We start from the raw sequence: 27513 nt of genomic DNA, 5'->3' as shown, positions 1-27513 counted from the left end.
GTGTTGGGCCTCACCGTGCGGCCGCTTAAAATCACGTTGCGGTTGGTGTTTACGGAGGAGATGGCAAGGCTCACTTGAAGAACAAGAACAACACGCCGAGCAATGCAACTCTTGCCTGCATGCGCTCATATAGTCATTTCTTATCTTCTATAGTACTTCCAAGACCTTCTCTGCAGGCATGGGTCCTGAAACTAGCGTCTCTCCAGTGCCCTTCTTTGCGGATCAAGAAGTACTAATGAATGTCGTCGACTTCTTTATTACAAGACAAGCGCGCCCAAGCCCTCATTGGCAATGTTGGTAGCAGCGCTCACATGCTTGCGATCCCTGACAAAACTTTCGACATATGACTCAATGAAACGGTGTAGCCACTATTACACCCTGTTGCAATTTCAATAGTTACAACTTTTTATCTGGGGCTGCCATGAAGGACAATATGTTTACTTGACTTGTGGGATACGGCGGGACGTCGCCCTCTAAGTAGGGGGGTTTTCTCTATGTTTTCTCTAACAGTAGACGACCTATGGTGATCAGATAATTGAATCTCATTTTCCGCCGGTTGTGGCGTGATTAGCTCGACAGGAAGATGGGTTGGAACAGCCTTGCGGATAAACAACACTTTTTCGAACCCTATTTGTAGAATTAAAAACCGAGAGCCAGGCCTTTCTGAACCGCTTTCCGCAGTTCTTGATAAAAGCAGTTTTCCGGGATATGGACCATTGCAGGAGACCGAAAGTAAACTATCTTGAAACTCAAGTTCAGCCGCGGAGTCCTATCAAGAGTAGGTAATTACCTACTGTAGTCCAAGGCCTGCCTGCCTTGCCTGCCTGCAGCATGATTATCACCGGCGGGACGAAGCTTCTTGCCAACAGCGGTGATTGACTTTCCTCTCATATGTGGAACTTCCTTGTCACGTCTTTGGACGACATGCATGTATGCAAAGGAGTATCGAAGCTTCGAATGATGGGCCTTCGAGGTGTCGCACCTGCTACCCCAACTTATTTACCCGAAAGGTACAATAGTCATGTCGCCAATGGCCACGTAGACTTCGAGCAGCTCATAAGAACGGCAACGAGCAAGATCTTACATCGATGGCGAGTATCGCTTCTTCGATTTCGCTAGCTCACTCATTCGTACTATACCACGCGCAGCTTGCGGCGCTCAAGCCCATCTTCCTAACGACGGTAAAGTTTATTTGCCGGGGGCTCCAGTCGATCACCGAATCTGTAATCGTTTTCTTGTGGCCAAGTTGCGAAAATAACTTTATGGGGGAAAGAATTCAGACTGAGTCAGTTGTTGTGGAAATTTTGCAAGTGGTGGGTTATGTGGCCTGCACTTCCCTACTATCTAACAACCCAGCTTGCGCGAGGCTTAGGCTTTTTCCTTCCGACAGTGAAGTGATGGTCCTCACAAGAAAAAACCTTAGTATACTAACTTTGAGCTTCACGGGAATTATACCATGTGAGACAAAATAATTGTGGAACACACAACTGAATGCTCTTACTTTTTCTAGACATTTTCGGATGATGAAAAAAGGATTAGTCACAAGTATTCCATGCTAGGTAAGGTATCAAATGTGTTTGTACCACGTAAGGAGCTCTGCATGAGTCTTGAACGATGATGACGACGGGCTGTTGCGACGCAATTGTATTCTCTTCACCTATCCAAAAGAAACTGGCACAATGGTGCTCGTGATTTAGACGAACCTCTTGTCGCTCGCCTCATTGCCGACACACATGGCGATAGTATTTTCTTGATCACAAGCCGTGAAAGTTTCTCCAGTATCACGACTGTTCCCAAATATGGGCGTTTTGGCTTTGCTTCATACTTCATTTCGACGGTACAGTTGAGCAATATATGAGCAAGCATGACCTTCGTCTCCGCAATGGCAGAGAGCCGCTCGGGGCAAGAGGGGTTCTGTGATAAATCTTTAGGACCTGTAGTTGCTCTGAATACTTGTTTAGAAGAGTATTCTTTTTCTTCACGGGATTTACTATTTGGTTGTGTACGTAATATATTGTACCTATCAGCATCTACAAGTGTGGTACATGTTGAAATGGACGGTGATATTTTTGTGACACTGCAACTTCATCGTACAATGCTAATGGCGCTGTTGTAATGCGGCACGGCTTTTATGTTTCAGTAAGCCATTAGAAGCAAGAAACTTCTGCTCCGGTAAATCGGCCTTGATAAACTTTGTAGTTATAAATGAATTATATCTAGGAGGTGTATTTGTGAAAAGTTTTGTTGGCGGAACGCGATATATTGCGCTCAACTACATCTTAGAGACTTCAGGAACTATATCCGAAGCAGACAATGGCGAAGAGGCCAATGAGGAGGAGGATAATACTCATGGTCATAACGCTGTCGAAGGCCCACGGTATGCTGACGATTATTCCTCACTTCATTGATATTCACCACAGATTAAAATACTGCATGCTTCCAATCTTCTGTTTGTTGGCCTGGATTTGGCTCAAAGTTTGAGGACAACAAAGCATGGCCCTGTGAGACCGTCAATGCATCACTCTGTGTTAGTGAAACCTACCGCGGATTGCCGCGATTAGTACGCGTCTAAGCTAGGTCACTCAGCACGAGTCAGCTGACATGTTCTCCCAGGTATTTGGGGACTTTAGCAACATTTAATCCTTCGATGCCGACTTCAATTCTCTTTATTAGACGAATTCTATGAACTGGGGTTTGACAACTGAGTTTTAGCTACTCTCTGTTGGTCAACCTTCTCCCTGTTTCAAGTGCGCCAGACGGTACTTGCAGAGGTTACAACATCCATAATCAGTCACTAAGATGTCCTTAACTTTCCCGAGTTATGTTTGCCCCTCGACTTACACATTTGACTTTGGGTGCTTCCCTGTTATCAAATAGATTCAGTATGGCGAGGAAGTCGTTAATTGTTGAGACGACCATCGCTACCCAATTGGAAACTGTATTCGTTCAGCGCTCACTCTGATGAGAACTTACAGACTGCACTTTAAGTTACTCCGACCCTTGGACATTTTCTACCCTAGATATATGTCACTAGACTCCTCTTGTATTACTCTTCATAGACCATCTCAGACTCCCTGTCTTCTAGAATTGATACTCTTTGAAAGACTGGCTCTACCTGCGATATTAAGGCTCATCAAAGTATTTGGCAATGTATCTCGACAGCATAATATATCGGATTATATCCATATTTGCGTATGCCACTGTTTATCTTCTGCTCTTCGTAAGTTGTTAAGCCTCAATGCTATAAGCTGAGAGGCCAGAACTGATATCGGTAGGGTTGCGTTTATCTCGTTGTATCATCGATATACAACCTCTACTTTCACCCTCTAGCTAGGTTTCCCGGTGAGACTCTCTGTTATCATCATCGAAAAGGTTCCAAATGGCTGATAGATAAAAGGACCGATTTCCGGTCGAGCCCAAGATCTTTGGGTGTCGCGTAAATGGTACGACCAACGAGCCTCTGACACATATGTCTTCTCACCAGTAATAGGATATCTGGCAAGTGGTCTTGGGAAGTAGAGGCGCTACATGCCAAATACGGCGACATAGTGCGAATTGCTCCCAACGAACTATCATTTACGGATCCACAAGCGATTAAGGAAATTTATGGACAGCCAAACATCAATCACCCCCTATATTTCACTAAAGCACCTTATTTTTACAAGCAGTCAGACGTTAGCGGCGCTCTCGGTACGGAAATTGACCCAAAAGTCCATCAAGGAATCAGAAAACGAATCGCCCCTGGATTCAGCACGTCTGCAATTTACAACCAGGAAGATATAGTTATGCGTCATATTGACGCCCTTGTGGACCAAGTCTCAAAACGCGGAAACAACTCAGGGGGTATGAACATGTGCCAATGGTTCATGTGGCTTACTTTTGATGTAATTTCGGACCTTTCGTTTGGCGAGGAGAATGGCACGGTTGAGATGGGTAAGACATGGCTGAATTGACAACCCCTATGTACCCCATTGCTAATCTTGAGTAGGTAAAGGAAACGAATGGACAGACATGCTGACTAGTGCTGGATTTGCACTCACATTGGGAATTGTGGTGCGTCGCCGATGGAATGCCTTCCAGCACCTGGTAAGGTACTGTTTGGTGAATAAGAAAAGCAAGCAAATGCGACAAAAGTACGTGGCAATGGCACGCCAGGCAGCAACTCGGCGAATTCAAAGGGGTGCCATTGTCGATCGCTTCGACCTTTTCAGTTATCTACTCCGCGAGAAAGGCTCAGAAGCTGACATCGATTTCCTCGCTTCGCAAGGGGGCAACTTACTTGCTGGTGGAACTGAAACAACCGCCGTGTTCTTGTCTGCGCTAACCTATTATCTTGTACAACACCCGCACTGCCTACAACAACTTCAAACTGAGTTACGCCAGAGATTTCGGCAGAGTAGCGAGATTAACGGCGAGTCTACAAAGTCATTAAAATACCTTAACGCTGTGATTGAAGAGGTTCTGCGCGTCTTTAGATCCAATCCTTTCGGCTTGCCTAGAGTCAGTCCGGGCGCCAAAGTTGCTGGGGAATGGGTTCCAAAAGGCGTAAGATAACCCCATGGGAAGACTCAGAGTAAGAACTAACTGGGATACAGACGGTTGTAGCCACGGCGGGGCATGTCATTTACCGTGATGAAAGATGGTTTTACAAAGCGAAAGAATTTCATCCGGAGAGATGGCTTTCTGCAGATCACCCATGCTATGACTCCGCGTTCGACAACGATCAAAAAGAGGTGTTCAAGCCATTTTCCATCGGCCCTAGGTCTTGTATTGGTGTTCACCTAGCTTATATGGAGATCAGGATCGCTGTTTCAAAGTTGGCTTGGGGTTTTGACTGGGAGCAGGTCGACAAGAATGAGGATCTTGTGCGAGATGCACGCCTTTGGGTTCTTTGGAAGCCGGCTCCATTTCACGTTCGTTACATTCCCTATGAAGGACACCAAGTTTAGAATGATGTGTCCTTTTCCTGGCCATGTGTTAAAGAAGGATGTTGAAAAACTAACATGTTCTTCGGTGAAAGTTTCCATATGGTGCATGCTTTGCAGATCCATGACTTTGGCTGTTGGAGCATGGGTCGTTTCCTGTTCGCCGAGTGAATTGGCTGCATTTACCCCTCTTTGATCCTCGGACTTGTCGGAATTTGAGGGCAATCCGTTGGTGGCATCTACATGTCAGGCTGCTTCCTAGATATAACATGCAGGTCTGCAACCAACAGACAGCACTGCATCACACCATCCTACATTATTTTCAGTATTCTTCTCCAGTTTCTTCATCTTGGCCAATTGGGATAGATTCTTGAAAGTTGGAGACCGCCTTGATTTCACGACCGACCAACATAAAATATGGCAGAGGGTGGGTAGGTTTTGGCTTTGATTGTCCAGTAATTAATGGCAAGCCTCGTCCTGCCTGAAAGTGTAAGGCTGTCAGAAGACGTGGATTATTCCCTCCCTATGATTCTGCGTTGGAAGACCTCCCGCAGCTCATCAAAACCTAGGAGGGGAAATGCCAGCTCAACATATTGGTGAACGACTTGTTTGTGGTCTTGGCATGCATAGTTTAGGAGAATGCTCAGTCACCCGAATTCTGAATAAGTATTTGAACAATCCTCAAGCTATACTGAAGACTTGCTATCCTCTCACATATTCAACCCTTATTATTTTTCTCTCTATCTCATCATATCTATAAACCTTCTCATTTGATCATTCCGAAAGGACGCCTCTTCACTCTGCCTTACACTTTGCCCATCATGGCCTCGCAAGTGAAGTCGCCCCAGCTTATCGAAAGTTTCGTCAAACTCTTCCAGACGATTTCAAAGGATCCTTCTTTCAGTCAGCTCCTAACACTCGTTGAGGAGAATGAACACCTCAGAGCCAGCCAGACTAGACTTGATACTGCATACAACCAGAACCTGCGGGCTTTGGCGAACCTCCAGCAAGAGGTAAAAACGGAACATCAACGAAATGCAGCGAAGACTGCCGAACTTGAGAGTTCCAAAAGGACTGCAGCTGGGTTACAGAACAAGGTTGCACAAGCTGAGAAAAAACTGAAGGAGAAAGAGTTGGAACTTGTCGCAACTGCAGAGGAAATGTCGAAGATGCAAGGGGGCTCGAAGAAAAAAGAAGCTGAAATCAGCCAGCTGCAACGAGCTCTTGAAGGAGAGAAGTCGGCCGCGGAAAAAGTGAAAAGCGCTGAGCTTGAGGCTCAAAAACAGATAAAGACGCTGCGTGCGGATTTAACTGAGAGGGAGACTCGCTTGAGTAAACTCAACAACTTCGTCACAAAGCTCCAACGACAACCTCCAGAAGACATGTACGTTTACCTGACAAGGCCTTATACATTCTTCTAACATATGGTGCAGCCGAGATCGATTGGGTGCTATTTTCAAATCTTCATATTCTTTGATGCGGAATTTCCTTGGCATCAACCTTGCAGATGATGTGCTAAGCGACTCTCTCATATGGAATGAGATACGTGATCACCACACCGTGTACCGGGCTATTCCTGTCCCGCCAACCAACTCGTCTGCTGCAAAGCGAATGCGAGTTGCTGCCTCCTTGGCTATACTCGCTTCAGCATTGACAGAGCATGTCTTCCAGCCGACTTACTTGTTGAGCGACAACGAACTTGCAACCCTGCTAAACAGCCTATCAAATGAAGCATTTGAAAGAGAGGCGCACCTTCGTTCAGCTCTCTTGCCACTTTTCCCGTCCAAGCAGGAGAAACATGCTGCTGAACGAGCCCAAAGAGCAACTAGTGACTTGGTCAAATACGTGGGCCCCATGCTAATGCCTAATCAGCGAGATGAGTTCGCATCGGCTCTTCAAAAGATATGCCAGGATGCCAGCCGCCTATGGGCAGAGATACAACGATTAGCCGATAGAGTGGAACCAATCACCAGGTTTGGAGCCGTGCCTGAAGCGGACGAATGGAAGTTGATGGAATTTCCGGGAATGTACAGCCTGCCATCGAGACCACAAGGAACCTCATCCGGACGCAAAGAAGACAACGTACAATCCAACACAGAGGGCAAGCCATGCTCAGGGGTCGAAGAAGGCGTAGTCGTTGTTTGGCCTGCTTTTGTTTTGCTTGACGAAGAGCAACAAGAAACACTTAATGAAGGGATGGTGCTGGAGAAGTTTGAAGTCGAAGAAGCCCGAGCAGAGGAGAGCTCAGGACTTGGGTCTGGAAACAGGAGAATGATAAGGCAAAATTCGAGGAAGACCAACGCACCGAATGGGAGCCAGGCGACTGTGAAGAAGGCTTTTTTATCCAAAGGGGCTGGAGGGCCATCAGGAGGCAACTGAGGATTTAACTGCGATTGTGTTGTATGTCAAGCTCTTCACATGGGAGAGCGGGATGTGCTAGGGGGTTTTATCACCATTTAATTACTGTCAAATATTCCAGTTTTAGCAGACACGACCTAATATAAGTGCGAATGAAAATGGGCAAAAGGATGTCTTGCAGCTGCAAGAGGACAGAGCTATGACTCATTGAAAGTAAATGCAGAATGCTCTTTGTGCTTCAGATTCTAGTCGATTTGGCAGGGTATTGTCATAATCAGCTACGGCCATTGAGTGCTTCTCACGACCTTTAACACGCCAGGTCAAGGCAGAGGGGGGGTGCTGCCCGCTCTAATGAGCATCCTGCATCCAGCGACTAAGCCAATGGCAGGAACTTGCTGGTGCTGCAAGCGGGCGGGGATAGTGTGCGATTATGCGGAGCAAAGCAAGCCTGCATGAGTATTTCTGGCCAACCTCTTGGAAGTGTATAATGTCGAACCACGCTGTTCACTGTTGGTTAGGTCGGTATAAATGCAGTCGAGTTTGATCGAGGCCGCGGGGCGCTTCAACGATGTACACGTGTAAGTAATGAACAAGGGTTGGGCCAGGCACAAGCGGGCAAGATAGTCTAGTGGGGGCTGCAACACTCCCAAGCCATCCCTAGACCCCCGCTTCTATTGAAGATGGATCACTGGTCAGCTTCTCTGGGGGTTCTGGCCGTCTACCCTGGTCAGCCCCGCATGCGCCGAGTATTGCGAGAACCGTCTTGCAGTAGAACGCCCGTCTGCTGCCTGTGCCATCCGGAGAACCCAGCTCCTTGCGTCGCGGCAGGTATCCTACGCCATCTTTTGGCATCAGACCGGTTTAGTTGCGTGCATGTCTCCATGAAAAAGCTTTGAGACACATGTCAGGGCGTGCAGAGTGCTTACAGCGACTCGGCATGGGCCAATAGACAGCCATCGAGGTAGGAGCAACAAGAAGCCATCGCATGAGGTAAATATTGGGGTAGGCTCTCTTATTATGGCCAGATAAGTAACAAGTTCAGCGCTGAGTTTAATCGATAGTTCAATACATAGTCATGAAGTAGAATCAAAGCACCACGAGGTAAATGCGATCGGATGATCCTATGTCTATCTCAAGACGGATCACATGTTCTTACTGTTGGAAAAGGGACAATTGCGAGGCAACAGGAGATGGGAGGCGCGGACCAGCACCAGCCACATCCGGCAAGGTGGGGTTGCCTAATTAGTCACAACAAGGGGCATATCCCACTTCACCTTGCTGCTGGCCAACTAGTCAGACATCCCTTCTTCATATCCAACAACCAGCAGTTATCACCACTTTTGACGGAATCGTCGTTATCACTCGTACGAGATCCAACCGCCTGTGAATCAACAGGTTCTAATGCTTAAATCAGGAGAGGACCAATCAAGGACACCTAGCGCTTCCTAGCCGCTTTCGTAATGATATTACGCTTAGTAATGAGTGAGATTGAGGTAACGTTAAATATTCTTGTCATTGATAAGTCAGACGCTATGTTACCTACTACAAGAGATCCATCCTTGGCGTTTAGGTGTAGGGAGATTAACCTTCCCTCATCAGTAGCAAAATGGTCGGAGTAGCAGGGAGGAGTAAAGCATGTGATAACTGCCGACACCGGCGTGTTAAATGTGGTAAGCATACGCTGCCTTTTGTAATCAGGGCGTAAGATATAACTTGTCTAATCAACGAGCTAGATCTCGCTACCCCCGAATGCAAGAGATGCCTCAAGGCGCGACTCAAATGCGGAGGATGTCGAGGTGTTAGCTTCATTCATTACAATGGCAGCAGTACCACTAGCGGCCGCAACACTGCAGCCAACAGCTACTCTACTCGAACGTCTCCTAACCAAATCGTACCGACGTCAGCTTTAGCTGTGTCTCAAGCCGATACCATCGTCTTATCACGGATATTCGAACCATCTCCGATGCTAGAATCAATGGACGACATCTTTATCTCATACGCACTCACCTACCTGCTTCGCGAGAGTGAGGGAATCGTAGTTAAGCCCGGTACCGACCGGACGCTCACCAACGAATGCTTTGTGGCTCTATCTACGACCATTTTCGGTATTGATAACATGGAGAAGCGTGTATTGCAGCGCGGTCTTCAACGATATGGTGTTGCTCTCAAAGCCCTAAACCAAGCGCTGAGTGACCCTCGAGAGTGTCGTTCGTTCGATGTTCTGGAAGCTATTATAATCATGGCTCTCTTTGAGGTGAGTTGATCTGTCGCACGCTCACAATAAATGGCAAGCGGTGGCCATGTGAAACAACATAACTAATCTAGAATCAAGATGATTGTTGGCAACGGCGAAGACGGGTGGATCGGACATGCACGCGGTCTTGAAAAACTCCTGGAATTCCGAGGGGCGGAATCCATGCAACCACTGCCGTGCCTGCTTCTCTTGGAGAAAGCTCGTCCTTCCATAATTTTTGCAGCTCTTGTCGTCCGCAAGCACACAATTCTATCCGACTCCGCATGGAAAGGCCTACCATGGCTGCATCATCCGCAACGCAAAGACCCACTACAACTTCTCCTCGATATTGTTGCAGATTGCCCTGAGCTCTTCGTCCTACGGGAGGAGATATTCAGTGATCCAGACGAGACTCCTGATGCGCCAAGACTGACATCCTTGCTGGAAAGGGCTCTCAAAGTGCTCCGCGATCTGGAAAGATGGGAGGAATGCTGGGCACTCACTGCTTTAAATCAGTTTGATGAGGTCCCAGCACCAATCACCACGCCAACGCGCACAAGATCTTATGGGTTGCCTCACCCGGTCTGGGCCACTATCCTGCAATATCGTACTCTTTACGATGCTAGCGTGTCGACTCTGTTCCACGGGACCCTGATTCTGGTGCTATTGCTTGTTCAGGGGTTGAATTTAGCACTGCAGGATCAGGAAGATTCAGAGCCGCTATTAACAAGGATATGTGGATCTGGAATCTTGATATGCCGCAGTGTGGATTATCATCTGGACAAGCTTCGAGACATCGCTAGCTCGTCCATCTTGTTTCCCATAAGGATGGCTTATGAGGCTGTGGGTAAATTGGACGACGTTGTTGGCTCATGGCTCCTGCTCCAACTCGCACATATCTCGTCCAACTCCACTGGCAGATGGACCATGGCTCGGCGCGTTTTACACATGAATCCTGCATCAATGATTACATCAGAAAGCTTGATACGTATTTATTCTACATAGTCTTAGAAGTGGTATCTGCGGAAACTAATAATCCGTGAACTCTACGCTCGCTGATCTCCCCGCCTGACAACTCTATACGAGACTCTCTATCAATAAGTACTCAATCTTGTCCACTTTCTTGACGTCTTTGGCGTAGCTCTTTTCTTTCTTTCTAGATTGCTTTGTCGTTATTTTCTCTTCGCGTTTGTTTAATTTATTAATCTTTCTTTCCGCTTTTCGACTTTCTTTTTCTCTTCTCTTGTGCTTTTCCTGGGACTTCGAGGGCCCCGCATACCCCAATTTCTCCCTTTTCTTCTCCTTCTTCTTCTCCTCCTTCTTTAGTGCCCGCTCAATCTGCTTTTGTGTCATTCTGTCGATTATGCTTCGCTGTTTACTGGGCGGCGGCACGTCGAAAACGAGGGGGGCGATGAACGGCTCGAGAGTACGCATTCGGCGATCTCGCAGGCTCATCTCGCATGTACTCAAGTCGGTAGGGCTGCATATCATGAAAACTGGTTAGAATCATCTCATTTTGGATCGTTTTTCCCTCATGAGAAACACTTACGAAAGCTCCGGGAGCGTATCACCGCAACCTAGCTTGACAGCGAGGTCTTTGGATTTGCACACTATCGCCCTGAGGCCCCTAGGCTCGAAATACTCGCGGTTGATCTTGTCGAGGAAAATTTTGCTCCGAACAATACATGTTGCTGCCGTGCCCACTCCAGCAGTCAAACTCACGATTCCTCCTGCTAGTTGCGCCCAATGGTTGGGACTTGGACTGTCAGCGACGTCTCACAGAGCCTGGTGGATGTACGGAGTTGGCTTACACGAGCCCTATGACATCTCCGGCACTTTTCAACATTTTCAAGGGGCGGGAGGTCCCTGAGCTACAGTCAAGTTGTCGAGGAACGCGACAAAGTCTTCTTCGTGGATGTCGTGTGCCCGTAGGTCAGGGCTGTACGCTCTCATGAATGGAAGCGGGGCTGCCAGTGGACGAGCAAAATCAACTCTCGGAATAACGATTGGCTTCTCCAGTGGAAGTTAGCGTCGAATTCTGACAAAACATGACCAAAAAGTCCTAATGCTTACTCTGAGAGGGCATAAGAAACGGCCAGGAGCATCGGGCTTTCGGGGCATCCAGCTAGTATTGGGTTCCATATCGCACTCCTCATCTTGGTCGGAAGAGTGTACTGAAATAGAGCCAATTGAAAGGTCGCTCATGGACCGAGTATCCGAAGATACGGACTCGGAAGATAACGAGCCCAGGGGCTGTCTCCGAATGCCATCTGGGTCATATTCGGAATATGGTGGAGGTGCAGGGGCGTGCCTTGTTGTTCCCAATGTGCTGGCAGCGTAGGAGTCTGACTGGTTTCTACCCATGGTCGATGAATTTGCATAACCTTTGTGGAATATCATCTACAGCAGGTGAGCATGTGTTGAGTCTCGAACAGGGTCATGGCGGGCTTTAAATGCTTTTGAGATTTTTGTACAAAGACTGATATCGAGAGATGCGCGAGACCAGGGCCATGCTGCTACAGACTTCTTCATTAGATTGATTTCTCGAGAAGGCAGCAATCGCTGCCAATAACTTCGCTGACATGCATGCTATGCTACGCTAGAAGGCTTCATCATCACGAACACTTGAAGCGCCGAAGCTGAAGGGAGTCACCAACCAATGCGAATGCGCATGAGTGCAGATCAGTTACCGGATGGGGTGCATTTCTCGAGGTTTAGCGGCCACCGACGCAGCCGCAGCCTGACCCACCATGCTGTATTTCCGACCTTACCGTAACAGGCTCATTTCTCGAGGTCAGCCACTCCACTCCACGTGCCAGGAACTAGTTTCACGTTGTTCATCCCGGGGGCTCTGCAGACTACATAATCATGCTGTACGTCTTGAGCTATTACAAGCCGCGCTCAGTGTGGCTTTGATGGTACTCTAGATCATGCTCGAGACCCTAAAGTTCTCGTGCTTAAGCGAGAGAAAACTGTCATAGCATTCAACCCGTTTTACACCAGAGGTTTTTTTGTGCCTGCGTAATTCATGAGTGAGTACATCTAAAATATGAGTAAAAGATATATGTCGTCCAAGTGCGAGACCAACCGCTAGCTGAAGAAAATTGTGATTACCTGTGCTCATAGCACCAGCTAGCTACCATGTACGAAAATTCCAAACGGGAAGCAATTTCGCAGCCCGGTCTTTCACGGATGGTTCAAGCCATGCCGCGATAATGCAGCAATCTTCCGTCGGCGATGGGTGTCTCCGTGACGCCTGCTGACAATGCTAGGATCGGCTCGGGTTCAACAGGTCCATAGACACCATACGGAAGCAAGCACCTATGATTAGGGCAGGGGAGCACTGTCTCACTTCTAAAGAAAGGGGTGCATTTAATACAGAAACGGGCAGTGACCGAAGCCAATATCTACTCCATCTAAATCTCTCACCAATAACCGGCACGACGGTCTTGGGTTTCGATTTGACTGAAGCGTGCGGTGCTTAGATTTGCAGATGCACGTAAGGCAGAGTCGTTTCCACATGAGTTTGCTCTGTGTTTTGGCAACCTTTGGCGAGCTGGGCTTGGAATTGTCGCCAGCGTTGAAAATCCGTCGATGCCGGACCCGAGTGGAGCAAGGTTTTCGGGGCGGCTGCCGGGCTTCGTGCGGTGTCGCATCGGCCGACGGCTGCTTGTTTGTCGAAACGTAGATGAATCACATGAGTCTAGAAGACATCATGTGCTTTGTGGGAATCAACTACATCTACGTTTCAACCCATTCAGATTGATCGGGTATTTATTTCCATCCTTTCTGGAGATTGGCTTCAACAGACCGCGCAGTGTCCGGGGTCGGTAAGCTCGGTGAACGCTAGTCCACCACTCCAAACATCTGCATTCCAACCCCCCGGCAGAAGACCCGCACGGCGGTCCCGCAAACCCCCCGCCTCCCCGCTCCAACCTCCCGGTCCCTGAATCCTCGAGCCCCAAAACTCCGACCCCGCATATTCCCCGCCACAACTGCAACTCATGGCTCACACGACAGCCGGGAGCCATGTCGCACCCTCAGCGAAGGGACAACCCCATGCAAGCTGCTTGACCGCTTGTCGCCTGCCATACCTGCCATTACACGCACTCATCCAACTACTTACATCCTGACCTCGACTCATCTCAAACTCTCCTCCCTTTCATCTTACACCCGTCCATCTCACACCATCTCATCTCACCTCCCACACCCAAGATGGACCCCTCCCCCCTCCCATCCCACCTCTCCAAACTCCTCTCCCTCTCCCCGCCCCAATCAACACACCCGCCCTCCACCCTCACGGGACCCCTGACATCCCACACCGGCCTCGCCTACCTCTTCCTCGCCGTCTCGGCCGACCACCCGCGCCTGCAGGTCCACTCCTACCCGGCCATCCACTGGGCCCGCGCCTACATCTCCAACATCCCGACGCCGTCCGCGCCGATAGTCCCGTCTTCAACACCGCCAAACGAGACGAACCACGCCGCAAAAGACCACCCCGTCCTAGGCCTCCTCTCCGACGCCCTCGCAAGCCCGGCTGTCCGCGCCTGCATCACAAGAGACCTCGCCCACGTGCGCTTCTTTCTCTCCCTCCTAGCCCCCGTGGTGGAATACATCCTCTCTCTACAAACAACCAACACAACGTCCTCGGCAATGGACCTCGACGCACAACCATCACCGCCGCAACCGCTCCCGACATGCCTCCTCCACGGCCTCGCAGGAACGCTCTACCTCCTCCGTCTCATCCGCCACTGGGTCCCCTCCTCGGCGCCCCTCGTCTCCCGCGCAATCGTCCACGTGTCAGAGTACCTCCTCTCTCCGTCAACGACCTGGACGTGCCCGTCCCACTCGCCCTCCCACCACGCTCCACCCTCCCCTCTATCAGAGCGCCTCTCGCCCACGGACCGCCACGGCGCGGCCCACGGCGACCTGGGCACAATCACCCAGATCATCCTCACATCCCCGCCTCTAGCACCCGCCCTGACACCCCGCCTCTCTGCCCTGCTAGACCTTCAGCTCCCCAGCGGCGACTGGCCTTCCTCACAGCCCCAAACCGCCCCGGCAGGACCAACACCGACAGAACACCACGACCACTCCTCAGAACCACCCGCAAAGACCTCCGCAGGAGGCATCGGCTTCGCCTCCGGCCCGCAGGGCCTCATCATCTCCCTCATCTCCCTGCGCCCCTTCTTCCCGGCGCTGCAGGACCGCATTGACGCGACCATCAGCGCCGCGCGCGACTTCCTCTGGGCGCAGGCGCAGGAGCCCGGACCAGCGAGGGAGCCGAACCTCTTCCACGGGGCGCTGGGCACCGCGTTGTAAGTCCCCCTCCCATCGCACGGCACCATGCGAGATCTCGACGTGTCCGAGGCTAACACCGCGCAGGACCTTCCCAAAGGGGCCCCAACGAGCCCATCTCCTCTCTCTCGCCTCCGCCTCCCCGCCGGAAAGACAGCCCTCCCCCTCCGCCACCGCCGCCGCAAGCACCGCACCAGCAGCGGCGCCGACACCAGGCTCCCTGATGACGGCCCCCGCGCCGGGCTCCGCGTGGGCCCACTCCGTCTGCGAGAGGGAGATGCCGCGGATGATCTTTTACAACGACGTCTGAGCCCAAGATTCATCCTCTTGTCTTGTCTTGTCTGCTTAGAACACCCCTATTCCGCAAACGTGTCCCTAATACCAAAAACACTTGAACGTATCTAATCATAATCAACCCACACTCAAAGACTCTTAAGCCTTACTCCAGATTCTTCCTGTCGCCCCGTTCATATTTCACCCCGTTGACTTCTTGACGAGATAGAGGACACACAGCCTGCAGGTTGCAACATTGCCATGTTCTTCTACATGGTAAGAGATTTGAGCCTACAGAAGACGCGGTTCATCGAGAGACAGGGAATATCAAGGAACTCGGCTAGGCTTCAGGGAAATTTTTGTACGTCGGGGAATATATACCCAGCATAGACACATACGCCCCAACGGCAAGCAGACTTCACCGTCAAAGCAATAAACATAATCACTCAAAGCCACACCACATCATGGCGCATCCGCACACAAACCCACACAAGTAATGGCAATGGAATTCGTATTCCAAAAGACGTCTGCTCCCCCCTGTAGGGGAACAGGACGGCGGGTATAATAGCCACTTCGCTCATACCATCAACCCCTCCCTCCGTATTTACTCGTCTTCCCCCTCCCTTGCCCCCTCTCTCGAGGTGAGCAAAGCCATCAAACACGCAACGATTCAAATCTGCCACCCAAAAAAATAAAAGGAATAAAGGACAACAATCGAAACGAGTGTGTTGAGGTCCCCCGTTCTCCGCCGGGCCGTATACGAATACCCCGACCATGCTGCCCGAAAAACACCATCCCAGTGTTTTTTTCCCAAGAGCCCAAGAAACCCCTAATTACGCCATTGTGTCCCCACCTCCCATGCCGTTTGCTTCAGTCGTGCATGGGGGAAAAGCTCAAAACTGCCACCAGACCCAAAGAAAAAATCGCAAGCGTTCGCAAGCGTGGCCAGATCACCTGTTGCGGTCCTCCTGCGACGATCGGCTCGCGCGGGAGGATCCCCCAAAGCTGCCCGACAGCAGGCCGAGCCATCCTTCAGGTCGGTTCTGTCGTCCTCTAGGCGCCGGCGAGAGGATCCCTTGTTCGACATCATCGCCTCTGTCTCCTGAGCCAGACGCCTCGGCTTCCACCTCGTCGTCAGAGTCGTCGTGGTATGGCTCGTAGCGAGGGCTGGATGGAGAGCCGCGCGCCAGCGACCGCACAACGTCGCCCTTGCAAATGGGGCATGTGCGACGGCGTGTCGTCAACCAAGGTGTGCTGGGAATGGTTAGCATAGAGCAATAAAATCCAAGGCAAACGTCACTTACATGCACTCCACATGGAACTCATGGCCGCAGGGCAAGCTCATGACACGACTGACGCCGTCGACGTACTCCTCCAAACACACAACGCACTCAACCTGCCTGCCCATGTACTTCTTCCACTCGCTCGAGTAGCTGCCGTTTGGCTTTTCATGCTCGGCCCGCAAAGGCGACCTGGGCATCTGCAAAGCCGAGTTGACGGACAACAGACTCTCCGACTCGGGAATTCCCGTCGTTGTCCTAGAACGAGGCCTTGGCCGAGTAGGAGTCTGCTGCAGCAGAGGCGTGGTGGGAGTCGGGCTCGTGGGCGAGGGCAATCTCGGTGAGGGCACAGGCGAGGCCGCAACGGTGTGGTAGGTGCGCACGGGGAGGCGCTCGACGACCGACTTGGGCGCCCTCCATCGTCTTCTGCGAATGCGCGCACGCAGGATGAGCAGCGCGTAGACGACGCTCAGGGTAATCAGAGGGCTGACCACGAGGACCAACAAGGTATCGAAGAAGGGACTGGAGCTGGTTGAAGGCGTGATGGTAACCCAAAGACCATCGTGTCCAATGGGCTCGTTGTCATCGTCGTCGGGGATCGGCTTCTCCGGCGCGGGAGGCTCCTTGGGCTTGTCTTCCTTGGAGAAGTCGGCGCCATCGTCGTCTCCAAAAATCTTGGACATGATGCCGGCGTGGGCAGCAGAATCCTTGTCGGAAGAGGCGGACCCCTTGGGCTCGACGGGGGGCATGTTGGGGTTGTACTCGCCGCTTCCGGGGGTGATGCTTCCACCCTTGGGGCCGCTGGCATCCTTGCCTCCCTTTGCGTTGCTTTCCGTCTTGCCGGCGTGCTCCGCCTTCTCGTTCTTGTCCTTGGTGCTCGGGGCATCCACGAGGTCAGGGTCCCGCCAGTCCTGGACGCCAATCTGGAAGCTGTCCTCGTTCTTGCGGGACTCGGGAGCCTTGCCCTTGCCCCTCTTGGCGGCCTTGCCGAGGCCATCGCGGATGCTCCTGTCCTTCTCCTCGCTCCAGTCGTCAACGAGGACCCAGTTATGGCGCCCGCTACTGGGAGGCTGGATGCTGCCGTCGCCGGATCGCGAACTACGACCCCAGCTGAACAGCCAGCGGAAGAAGCCGACACGGGGCCTGCTAGTCTCCTTCGTCTTGGGGGCCTTGGCCTTCGTGGCAGCCTTGGCCTTGGCCTTGGGCGTCGCCGTGGCCTTGGCCTTGGGTGTCGGCGTGGGCGTCGTGGTGGCGGCCTTTTGCTTGGTCTTCCTGTTCTTCCGGTTCGCACCGTCAGAGTGCAGGACCTTGAGGGCGGGGCGGCCGTGCTCGTCAATGGTGTCCTCGATAAAGCTGCCCGGCTGGGTCAGGGACGAAAGCAAGTGAGCGGTGGTGCGGGTGGTAAAGACGGAGGGAATGGAGATGTTGGAGGTGTCGCCTCGAGCAAACATCTGGATCAGAGGTCCGCCCTTTGTGTTATCGCCGACAATGAGGGCGATGGCGCCACGTCGCTGCGCCCACTTGACCTTCTCCAAGAAACCGCAACCGCCGCGACTGAGCAGCACAATCTTACCGGCGATCTCCGCAGCCTCTTGTATCGATTGGATATCGGCGTGGGTCGACTCGGTGGACACGGCGCTATCGTGGTTCGGCTTGGGCTTCCGGGCGAGGCCTTGGTGGAGGTAGTCGTCGGTGCCGTCGTCGAGGGGGCGGATCTTGGACTTGAGCCGCGTGCTAGGGACGCCGACGGCGCCGGGGACTGCGTCCTTGTCGGCCTCGACCTTGTCCCGCTTGTGGTGGCCAGGCTTGCCAGCAGCAGTGGCAGCCTTGGTGTCCGACTTGGACACGCCCTTGGCGGCGGACTTGAGGACGGCGTTGGGCTTGCCGTCCTCCCAGCCGGGGATGTCGGTGCATCCGAGCTCGCCCTCGCCCTCGCCCTCTTGTAGGTTATCGTCGGCGAAGCCGCTGCCGATCCATAGCTGACCGCTGAGGCCCTTGTTGGGCAGGTTCGGGCCAAAGGCGGCAGGGCGAGCGACGAAGGACGTGCTGTTGTCGTCGGTCAGGCTGATGGCGGCATTCGGGGTGAATATGGAGAATGGCGCCGTGAAGGAGAAGAGGCTCTGGAACCGTGATGGCGGGACGGCGGCCGGGTTGACGATGGCGTTGGAGCGCGATGGCGAGGAGACGGAGCGGCAGAAGAGAAAGAACGAGGCGGCGAAGAAGAAGACGAGAATGGCTATTCTAGGAGTACGCATGGTTGGGTATCGTATCGGGTCGTTAAGAATATGAGGCAAAGGAAAGGGGCAGAGGTCGAACGCTCTGTGTCGTGAGTATCTCTAGAGATAACGGGTGGGGCGTCGGGCGCACGGCGCGGCGACCGGGGCAGTTGAGCCTGGCGATGATGGCAGCACGAGGGCAGAGGAGTCGAGTCTGTGTCGAGGACCGATCGGCTGCTGGCAGTGGCTCAGCGGCAAACTGCACAGGGGCCGAACATGCGCAAAGTCATGCGGCGAGAGAAGGATGATGAGACTACTGGCGCTGTGTGTCGAGGCGGAGGTAGGAGGTGACGACGGGAGGTGAAGGTACGGATCGTAAGGTATTTACACGAGGGGCGAAAAGCGGTTGGGCAGCAGCCTCTCACTCCGTATCTCTTGGTTTGGTCTCGTGCCACGGGAAATGTCGGTACAGGAGAGAACGGAGGAGGAGAAAATAGAGCCTGGGGGTATTTTGGGGGTAGGGGAGCAACAGGTGACGAAGTGAAGAGAGAGACAGTGTGTGTGTGTGTGTCTCGATCAGGTTTATTTTAGTGAGGACTGTTAGAGGTCCGGCCGTTTTGCATCGAGTCGAGGCGAGGCGAGTCGAGTCGGGTTTGGCGCAGGTTAATGAAATGTGAAGGTGCACGCAGCGCAGAACGGTGCAGCGCCATACAGTACAGCAACGAAGGAGAGGGAGCGAGACGGAAGCCGGTCCTGGGGTGGGATGGGATGGATGATGGTATGACTGGCTGCGGGAGGGAGGTTACGGAGCCGGCGACAAGACCCAAAAAGAAGCCAAGACAAGGAGTCGAGTGACAGAATTGGATGGAAAGGGTGGAGTTGACGGCGACGACGACGACGACGACGACGACGACGACGGCGGCGGCGGCGGCGGCGGACGGCGGGCACGAGGCATGGCAACACACTGGTACATACGCTACCTAGTACATACGCTGCCTAGTACATACTATGTAGTTAGTAAATGTAGTAAGGCAAGGTACCTTACCTTACGGGCACTGGCACTGGCACTGGCATTGGCATTGGCACCGATACATGGAGCATGAGCGAACAAATGGAGCCGGCACCCCCTCCCCCCTACACCCGACCCCCCTACGTAAGGCGGCGTCTCTGGTGGCGGGGTGAGTGTTGTTGTTGTTGTTTGGGTGCCGGGGCCTCTTTCTCGCGCTCTCTCTAGCGCCTAGCGTCGAGGTGCAATGGCACGACACTGGCAACTTTTGGCCTTTTCATCTCCTCCTCCTCCTCCTCCTCTTCCCGGTCCGTGGAAGCACTAGCTATTTCGTCGTATCCTCTGCACTACCCGTACTATGTATGTACACTATCCATCTGTTCTAAGTGACTGCGCAGCGGGGGAGTCCAGAGTGGACCCGACCCGGGGGTTTAGGGGGCCCTACCTGGCTGGCACATCCGATGCGGTGCGCTGGGTACGCGCATCCATCGGGCGGCACAGGCACAGGACAGGCACAGGTTCATCGTCAACTGGCAAGCACACTTTCTTACCCGTCATGGCACCATTCGACACCGCCGGGGAGGTTATGGCGGTACATCCCGGGACGAAGACGGACGGACGGATACGCGTACAGGGACCTACAGACAGCACTCTCCGCTGCCATTACCTGTACTATGTACTCCATGATTTAACCTGCTGTCTGTCTGCTCATCAAACGAGGTGGACAATGGGCTCACTTCCCCCATCTTCCAGACGCCTCCCGCCAACATCATGATGATGCCAGAGCCCGGTACCGAGTCCACGGGGGGGCGCAGTCTGGCTCATTCCATCATGACTGTCAAAGACACGCCATCCCGGCACCAGAACCACGGCGGCCAACAGGAGGGGACATGGGCAGCGTGAGTTGAGGTGTGGCATGGTTGGGTTTGCAGGGGGGAAGGGGCTGAACGACGCTGGTCATGGTCACGCTCGTCTAGGTTTTTTTCTTCTTCGTTTTTTTCCCCTCCTCCTGCTATCACGCAGGCCGATGTTCGCCGGGCCGTCGCCGGGCCTAGTGCCGTCTTTGGTACATGGTGTGTATCCTGGGCTTTCCTGGTGACTCGAGATAGGCCGAAGAGAGGCGAGGAGAGGAGAGAAGGGGTTCTCCTGGTGCTGTGCATGCGTCGCAGCACCAGTGATTCAGCGACTGTGATGTCCCACTGTCTCGGCCCCCATCTCCACATCTGGTGCTTCAGGTCGCCCAGTGAGACCAGGCTCGTGTAAGAGGGCTCCTTTGACGCCCGTCGCGCCTGGCGGGACGACTTGGGGATCAACTGGATGCGGGTGCCATTGAACAAGCGCCGACCCGGCGATCCGTTTCCGTGTTTTTCTGTTCCGTCTTGCATTTCCCATATTGCCGATCTTGCTCGATTGACAGGACCCTTCATCAAACGCCATTGCAGGTTCACAAAGCTTCCTGAATACGACGACGGCGGGAAATTGAGGGCGACGTGTCGGTATCTCGTACCCAGGGGCGGCAAAGCAGGGTACCTTCTTCCTTGCTTTCTTTCTTTCTTTCTTTCCTCCTCCTCCTCCTCCTCTGTAGCGCTCTGCCCAGGGACCCTATCGGCAGTCGACTTGCCAGTTTGCTACAGACAGAATCCAGTCGAGCGAGCTTTCCGGCGCGGCGGCCGCCGCCAGCAGAACAGCAAAGAAGCCGGGAGCGTGACGTGAAGTGACCTCACATGGCCAACCCGCGCTACTCGTGACCATCGACATGTTTCATTCCACAATCCCCTTTCGAGAGGGGCTACCGCCGGTCTCATCCAACCATTCCGTCGCAATCTACCGTAGATAAAGAACATCCGAACAAAGACAGAAAGGGGTGGTGAGGTGTGCTCCCGACTCGGCCTAGCGGGGCCGTTGAGCAAGAGAAAGGAATCAGCGGGGGGAAACACACTCAAAGAAAACCTAACCCAAAACCTTTCCCCTCGAAGCCAAAGGGAGGGGCTGATGAAGCTTACACCGTAACCTACTGCTCCGTAGTACACAACAACCCAAAACCTTCGGGGGTTGGGATAAGCAACTCGCCAGAGGCGACGCCGTACCTCGGATCTCGCTTGCTCGATGCTCGACGAAGCCCGGCCAGGGGCATGCGGCGCCGTCGGGAGACAAGCTCCCGTTTGCGTCCGCCGTTTCTCCAAAGTGCCCGCATGCAGGCCGTCGCGACCCCTGTCCAAGTCAAGCATGTCATTGAAGACATCTCCAAACCATCACGTGTCCTACCTACTGTACACACACTGCATTCCAGCGCACCGTCGGCTCTGCTTTCTATTGACGCTCCCGTCCAACCTTGACCGCGTCCATGCGCCGTCCGTCGAATCGCACCGCACGCGGCACCAGCCAAAACGAACAGACGAGCGAACGGACACACGCGCGGGCCCGACAAGGCGTCTCACCTCGCCAACCCCTCACCCTCTCTCTCCTTGTTGTTTCCGGACGCTGGCGAAGCTCTGCTCGGCCGTAGGAAGGAGAAAAACTCAATTCATCCTGAGGGGTAAACAACCTCCGGCCAACCAAGCAACGATAAGCCCGTCGGAGGCGCTCCGTCGTATCCGCGACCGCCTCGAGCTGATCCCCCGCGCGGTCAGAGAGGCGTTACAGAGTACGGCATGCATCTCCAAACTCCCAGAACCCAGGCATCCTCGGAGTCTCGTCCCCTCCAGCTCCCAACGCAACGCATCCGACCCAGGAACACCAATGCTGTGCTGTACGTGGAGGAGTCCTCCAGCCCCAAACAGCACAACTCGCGTCAACGATACGATCCCTCATCAGCCACCGGCCGCGCCTCCCCCGGCCGCGGCCCAGTCTTCCCAGCGCCGGCACTCAATCGGCGACAACAGGTGCCGTGGCAGTGCCGTTCCGGGCGTGGCGTGTCTGGTCCCTTCCCCCTCCCCCCGCGCAGACGTCTTTGTTCCCTTCCCGTTCTTCCCACATTCCTCAAACCAACATTCCACTTGCCGCATCCGTTCGCAGTCGACGCCGCCATCCATTCTCTGAACCGCGCGTGCCTGGCGTGCCTGGCGTGCCTGGCGCTTTTCCACCGTCATCACATCCACACAGTTGTGCATTCGCTCGCCATTTCCCCAAAATAGGTAGGTATCCCAATCTGTTCCCCCAGCCTGCCGAATCCAGCTAGCGCGCTTGCCCAATCGGACCCCTACCCTTTTCTTTTTCTTCCCTTCCTTTCCGTTCCAGCATTTCATTCAACCCATTTGTTTCACAAGCGGCATCTGGGCAGGGGTCGTTTTGACGTGCCGGTTGTGAAACGCCGTTTGCATGCATCCATCCCAATGGCCGCCGCGGACCCCCCATCCATCCCGCCGTAACCTCGAGGGTGGGCGATACCCCACGCTTCTTCTCGTGGGCGGCTTTTGAGGTCCCCTGATGGAATGGAAACCATGGTGCCTTTTGAGGTACCGCAAAGCATAGCTAATCTCGTTCACGATTGGTCTGCAGCAGGATCCCCATATCAATCCCGGTGTTTTATCTCCTGGCACAAGGCCTCGAGTGAGGCTCAAAATCAAGTTTGATGCTGGGCTTGGCCCTGCCGCGGGTCAGCCTCATCATCTAATCTCCAATGTCGGTTACCCATACCACACGGGAACCGGACGAGAGCCGGCCCAGGGCAGCGACAAACTCTAGTGGAGCTTCGTGGAACACAAGGTCGCGTGTCCCCCCCTTCTACGATGGCGCTCCCTATGAAGCCGGGAAACGCAAGTGTATCCACAAGCATGCCCATATTCTGTGCAAATCTGCCATGTTCATGATGATAGATTCCAAGCGCATAACCAGCGTAAAGACAGTCCCCTCCTACCATATGCAGTGTTCAAAATATCAAATCGTTTCACCATGCAATTGCCGCCCGCCTGCCATGACCAAACGCCCTCCCAAAACACCAGAGCCGTGACCGTTCATCCCCCCTTTCCACATCCCAGACCCCCCCCCCAACGCGAGAATCAGTTGAACTCGGAAAACAGCCCGGTAGGCTCGTCCTCCTTGCCGCGATCCCACTCCCGCTTCTCCCCGGCCTTGGCCCACCGCACGTCCCGCTCGTCCTTGTGCTCGCCGCCGGCGCCGCCCTCCTTCCACTTCTTGATCATCTCGTCGCTGTACCCCGCCGCCCGCATGCGCTGCTCCTGGTTCTGCCGCCACTTCTGCCGGTCCCGAAAGGCCTCCACGGCGTCATCCCAGTTCTCCGCGCCCGCGCCGTCGTCCGCCATCTCCATGTCCGCCTTGGGGTCGTAGTCCGCCTCGAAACGCTTGTCGATGCTCGACGTCCCCGACGCCGCGCCGCGGCCCCGCGAACGGACTTGCTCTGGCGGAGCCGGGCCGATGAAATCGTCCAACGGGTCCGAATCGGACGCGGCCGTGGCAGAGCCCTGCTCCTGCGTCGTGCGACGGCTGCTGCCTTTGATGGAGAATCCCCCCTGTGGCCTTTCGCGGCTTCTCTCCTTTCGGCTGCGTAGGCTTCTCAATATCAGATCATGCGCGGTTTCGCCTCTGCCCCGCTCCTTGTCGCCGCGGTGCGACTTCGATGCCGAGTCTTTGCCCCCAAGGGGCGATCGGTGACGGTGTCTTCTAGACTTCTCGGCGGGCGAGCGTGACCGCCGCCTGTCGCTCTTGTGCCGTCGGCGGTCATCGCGCTCCGTGTCCGACCCATCCCTCCTACTGCGGCGGTGTCTCCCGCTGGTGCCACGTTCCGGCGACTCGCTTCTCAGTTCCCTGTGATGTTTTCTGCGCGGCGATGAGTCGTCATCTTTCAGCGGCTTCTCGTCGGTGCGCTCTGCGCGGCTCGGCCTCTCCTTGCGGTCGCCCAAAATAGCCTTGATGTCGCCCATCTGCCGTCTGCGGATATCCTGCGGCCCCGCCTTCCTTCGCCTCTCCTTCTCCTCGGCGTGTTCGAGATCCTTCAGCCGCGCGCGGGACTCTGCGGCTTCCTTGGCGAGGAGGTTCTTGTTGTGCGTGTTGGTGTCCTTGATGATGTGGCGCAGAAAACGGGTGTTTGGCTTGGGCATGTTTGCCGGTCTGGAGTCGATTAGATTTGTGTGACGGATCCCGGGGGTCATGGGACGTACTTCTTGTCGGTGCGGAACGCATCCATGCCCATGCTGGAGTACTTTAGCGAGCAGTCGTCTGCCTCTTTGGCCAGCAGTTCGGCGACATATTCGTCGGTGAGGAGGTTGTCGTTCGACATCCTAGATACGGGTGTCCAATTTCGATCCGGATGAGACTAAGTCGATGGCGCCCTTTCCGAGGACGCGGCGCGATTCAATAGAAGAGTGGGAGCATTCGATGACTGGGCGTGAGGTGGTTTCCAGTATCCGGCAAACTTGGTTGCGTGGGGGATTCCGATCGCCTGAAAACGATGGTCGGGATGGAACAGTGACAGAGAGGCCTATCGGTATGGCTGCTGAGTGATGCCGCGAAGAGGGGTGGCGGGGTCGTGGTCAGTTCAGAGGCTTCGTTGTCGCCAACTATGGCGGTTGGAGGATTGATCGACAACGGGCGGAGAGTCACTTTGAAAGGCCTTGGCACAGCGGGATGCATCTCCGTCAGCCGCTCGTTTGGCCGTGCCGATAAGATAGAGAAGTGTCTATCGATAAGAAGCCATTCGCGCTTTACCCCTTCCGGACCAAAGTAAACAAACGTCACCAGACACTGGACCCCGAGCGCAAAGAACATTTGAACCAACTCCGCGCGGCCGGCCACATTCCTTTAACGCGACTGCACCATTTGAATCCACAATCACACACTTCCACGGGCCTCTTTCGTCAGCAATTATCCCACAATGGACGCGAACAAGGCGGCCGAGGTGCTGCGCAAAATCGAAGACCTCAGCGAGAACCACGAAATCTCCATCATCAGACTCAGCGAGCCCATCTCGAGCGCCGTCGCGCAGGAGTCGCGGCAACAACGGACGTCGGACGCCTCCAATGCCTCTCAAGATGCTACGACGCCGGCCAGTCTAGACGCCGACCTCGAGCACTACAAGGAGCTCTTTGCGAAGCTACGGTTCTCCTACGTCGAGCAAGTCACCAAGGAAAAGTTCATCCGCGCCATCGTCGGCGATCCCCCCGTCATCGTCTCGCCCCAGGAGAATCTCGAGCTGGAAAAGGCAAACTTGGAGGCAAAGGCGCAGCTCAAGGCGCTCAAGGTCGAGGTCGCAGAGATGGTGACGGAGCTGGAGAGGAAGGGCAAAGAACTGGCGAAGCGTTATGAGAGCGTGCAAATGGACACGGCCAAGTTGAAGGAGCTCCCGGACAAGATTGCCGAGTTGGAGGAGCGCGTGGCTGAGCTCAAGGAGGCGCAAGAGCCTGGGCAGAAGCCGTACATGAACCTGCCCCTCGCCAAAACACTCGACTTGGTGGACGAGAAGAAGAGGCAGCAGCAGCAACTGGACCGCGAGCTGGAGCAGCTCCAGGCCAGGGTGCCGCGGAAGAGAAAGGAGCTGGAAAGGTTGCAGGCCGAGCTGCAGCCATTGGAGGCTAAAAGGCAGAATAGCAAAATCGCTGCAAAGGAAGCGCAACGGCGAAAGGAGGGGGCTGGTGGCGATGCGGACGACCTCGAGGAGCGGGGTCGGTGGTTGAGGGCGAGTGAAGCGGCGCTCAAGCAAATGCTGGACATTCAAGGGTGATAACACACGGATACATCCCGGTTGGAGTGGTGTATGTGGACGATGTATGAATTTTTGTATACCCGCACGAGGCAAGGGACGAAGTGCAGCAAGGCACAGTTGGGAAAAAGGCGTTTGGCTGGCGTTTGGCGACGATACAATTGAATCGATTGGACGAACGCATCGCATTTTCGTGCGCCATCAACGCTTTGCACGCGACTCGACTGCCATCTGGTTTTTGTGGTTCGCTTTTTAGTGACATGCTACGAATGCACTGCTGGCGGGCCGGCAGGCACTCCATCAGAATCCTGGGTGAGGTGCATGGGTGGTCCGGGCTCCCCTTGCACTTTCGGAAAACGGCGCTGATTGGCCGACAAATTCGACCTTTTGCTCCCACAAAGCCCGGGTCATGTGACGCGCTCCCACCCCCGAGGATCACCCGATGGCGCCTGCCACAATTTGTGTGCCCGAAAACTCCCTCGCTTAGAGTGAAATTTTGACCACCCGCGAGCTTCTTGACCGATTCCTCCGCAAACCAACTAACCGACCAGCAACCACAGAACACCATCGTCGACCACCGAACACCGCCAAGATGAGTACGTTACGCCGCCGCCACCAATATCCTCGTCGCGACGAGAGGATATTCGCCGTTTCGATGGACTGACGATTTTTCTGCAGCGAAGGGTACCTCCTCGTTTGGTAAGAGACACAACAAGACGCACACCTTGTGCCGTCGTTGCGGTAAGTCTTGCCTACCCCGGGGGGATCGAGTCTCCCACGCTGGGACGCGACGACCTGCGAAATTCCCAACGCTCGAGGGACGCCAAATACTGATTGACCCGATGTCGAATAGGTCGCCGATCGCTTCACATCCAGAAGCACACCTGCTCCTCCTGCGGTTACCCCTCGGCCAAGACCCGCAAGTGTACGTTATCCTCCCGACGACGAGTCCAACCCGATCCAGCCCAGTCACCATTCGAGACACTCCTTCCTGCGCCATCATCTTGCCTTATCCCGCACGTGTGACCGGAAATACTGACGTAGGACGCGATGTAGACAACTGGTCCGAGAAGGCCAAGCGGAGAAAGACCGTCGGCACCGGCCGCATGCGCTACCTCAAGGACGTCTCCCGCCGCTTCAAGAACGGCTTCCAGACCGGTGTCCCCAAGGGCTCCGCCGGCCCCACCGTCCAGCAGTCGTGAGCGAAGCCGAAAGCGATGATTGGAATGTGAATCGGGTCGACATGGGGAGGTATCTGTGCAATCGAGG

General features: G+C 54.0%; 6 protein-coding genes across 6 annotated transcripts; 4 read left to right on the top strand and 2 right to left on the bottom strand.

Annotated features, from left to right (window-relative positions):
- Positions 1-9258: 9258 nt before the first annotated feature.
- On the top strand, positions 9259-9546 carry ColSpa_06136 (uncharacterized protein; the record flags this gene model as incomplete). The annotated part of the gene is made up of 1 exon (XM_049272348.1): positions 9259-9546. One exon carries the CDS (start codon positions 9259-9261, stop codon positions 9544-9546), a length of 288 nt encoding a protein of 95 aa, XP_049128305.1.
- Positions 9547-13731: 4185 nt separating this feature from the next.
- On the top strand, positions 13732-15124 carry ColSpa_06135 (uncharacterized protein; the record flags this gene model as incomplete). Its single annotated transcript, XM_049272347.1, has 2 exons — positions 13732-14834; positions 14902-15124. 2 exons carry the CDS (start codon positions 13732-13734, stop codon positions 15122-15124), a joined length of 1326 nt encoding a protein of 441 aa, XP_049128304.1.
- Positions 15125-16037: 913 nt separating this feature from the next.
- ColSpa_06134 (E3 ubiquitin-protein ligase RNF13) lies at positions 16038-18622 on the bottom strand (the record flags this gene model as incomplete). The annotated part of the gene is made up of 2 exons (XM_049272346.1): positions 16038-16341; positions 16392-18622. The coding sequence occupies 2 exons, from the start codon at positions 18620-18622 to the stop codon at positions 16038-16040; spliced, it is 2535 nt and encodes an 844-aa protein (XP_049128303.1).
- A 4965-nt stretch (positions 18623-23587) lies between these two features.
- On the bottom strand, positions 23588-24825 carry ColSpa_06133 (uncharacterized protein; the record flags this gene model as incomplete). The annotated part of the gene is made up of 2 exons (XM_049272345.1): positions 23588-24656; positions 24707-24825. The coding sequence occupies 2 exons, from the start codon at positions 24823-24825 to the stop codon at positions 23588-23590; spliced, it is 1188 nt and encodes a 395-aa protein (XP_049128302.1).
- Positions 24826-25419: 594 nt separating this feature from the next.
- ColSpa_06132 (kinetochore protein Sos7) lies at positions 25420-26265 on the top strand (the record flags this gene model as incomplete). The annotated part of the gene is made up of 1 exon (XM_049272344.1): positions 25420-26265. The coding sequence occupies one exon, from the start codon at positions 25420-25422 to the stop codon at positions 26263-26265; it is 846 nt and encodes a 281-aa protein (XP_049128301.1).
- Positions 26266-26836: 571 nt separating this feature from the next.
- Positions 26837-27446, top strand: ColSpa_06131 (60S ribosomal protein L37; the record flags this gene model as incomplete). The annotated part of the gene is made up of 3 exons (XM_049272343.1): positions 26837-26840; positions 26923-26985; positions 27121-27446. The coding sequence occupies 3 exons, from the start codon at positions 26837-26839 to the stop codon at positions 27444-27446; spliced, it is 393 nt and encodes a 130-aa protein (XP_049128300.1).
- Positions 27447-27513: the final 67 nt, after the last annotated feature.

The sequence above is a fragment of the Colletotrichum spaethianum genome (assembly GCF_022836535.1).
Source record: "Colletotrichum spaethianum MAFF 239500 DNA, contig14, whole genome shotgun sequence".
Taxonomy (NCBI): Eukaryota; Fungi; Ascomycota; class Sordariomycetes; order Glomerellales; family Glomerellaceae; genus Colletotrichum; species Colletotrichum spaethianum.
Note: the sequence above shows the minus strand (reverse complement) of the source record. Positions and strands in the feature narration are given on the sequence as shown.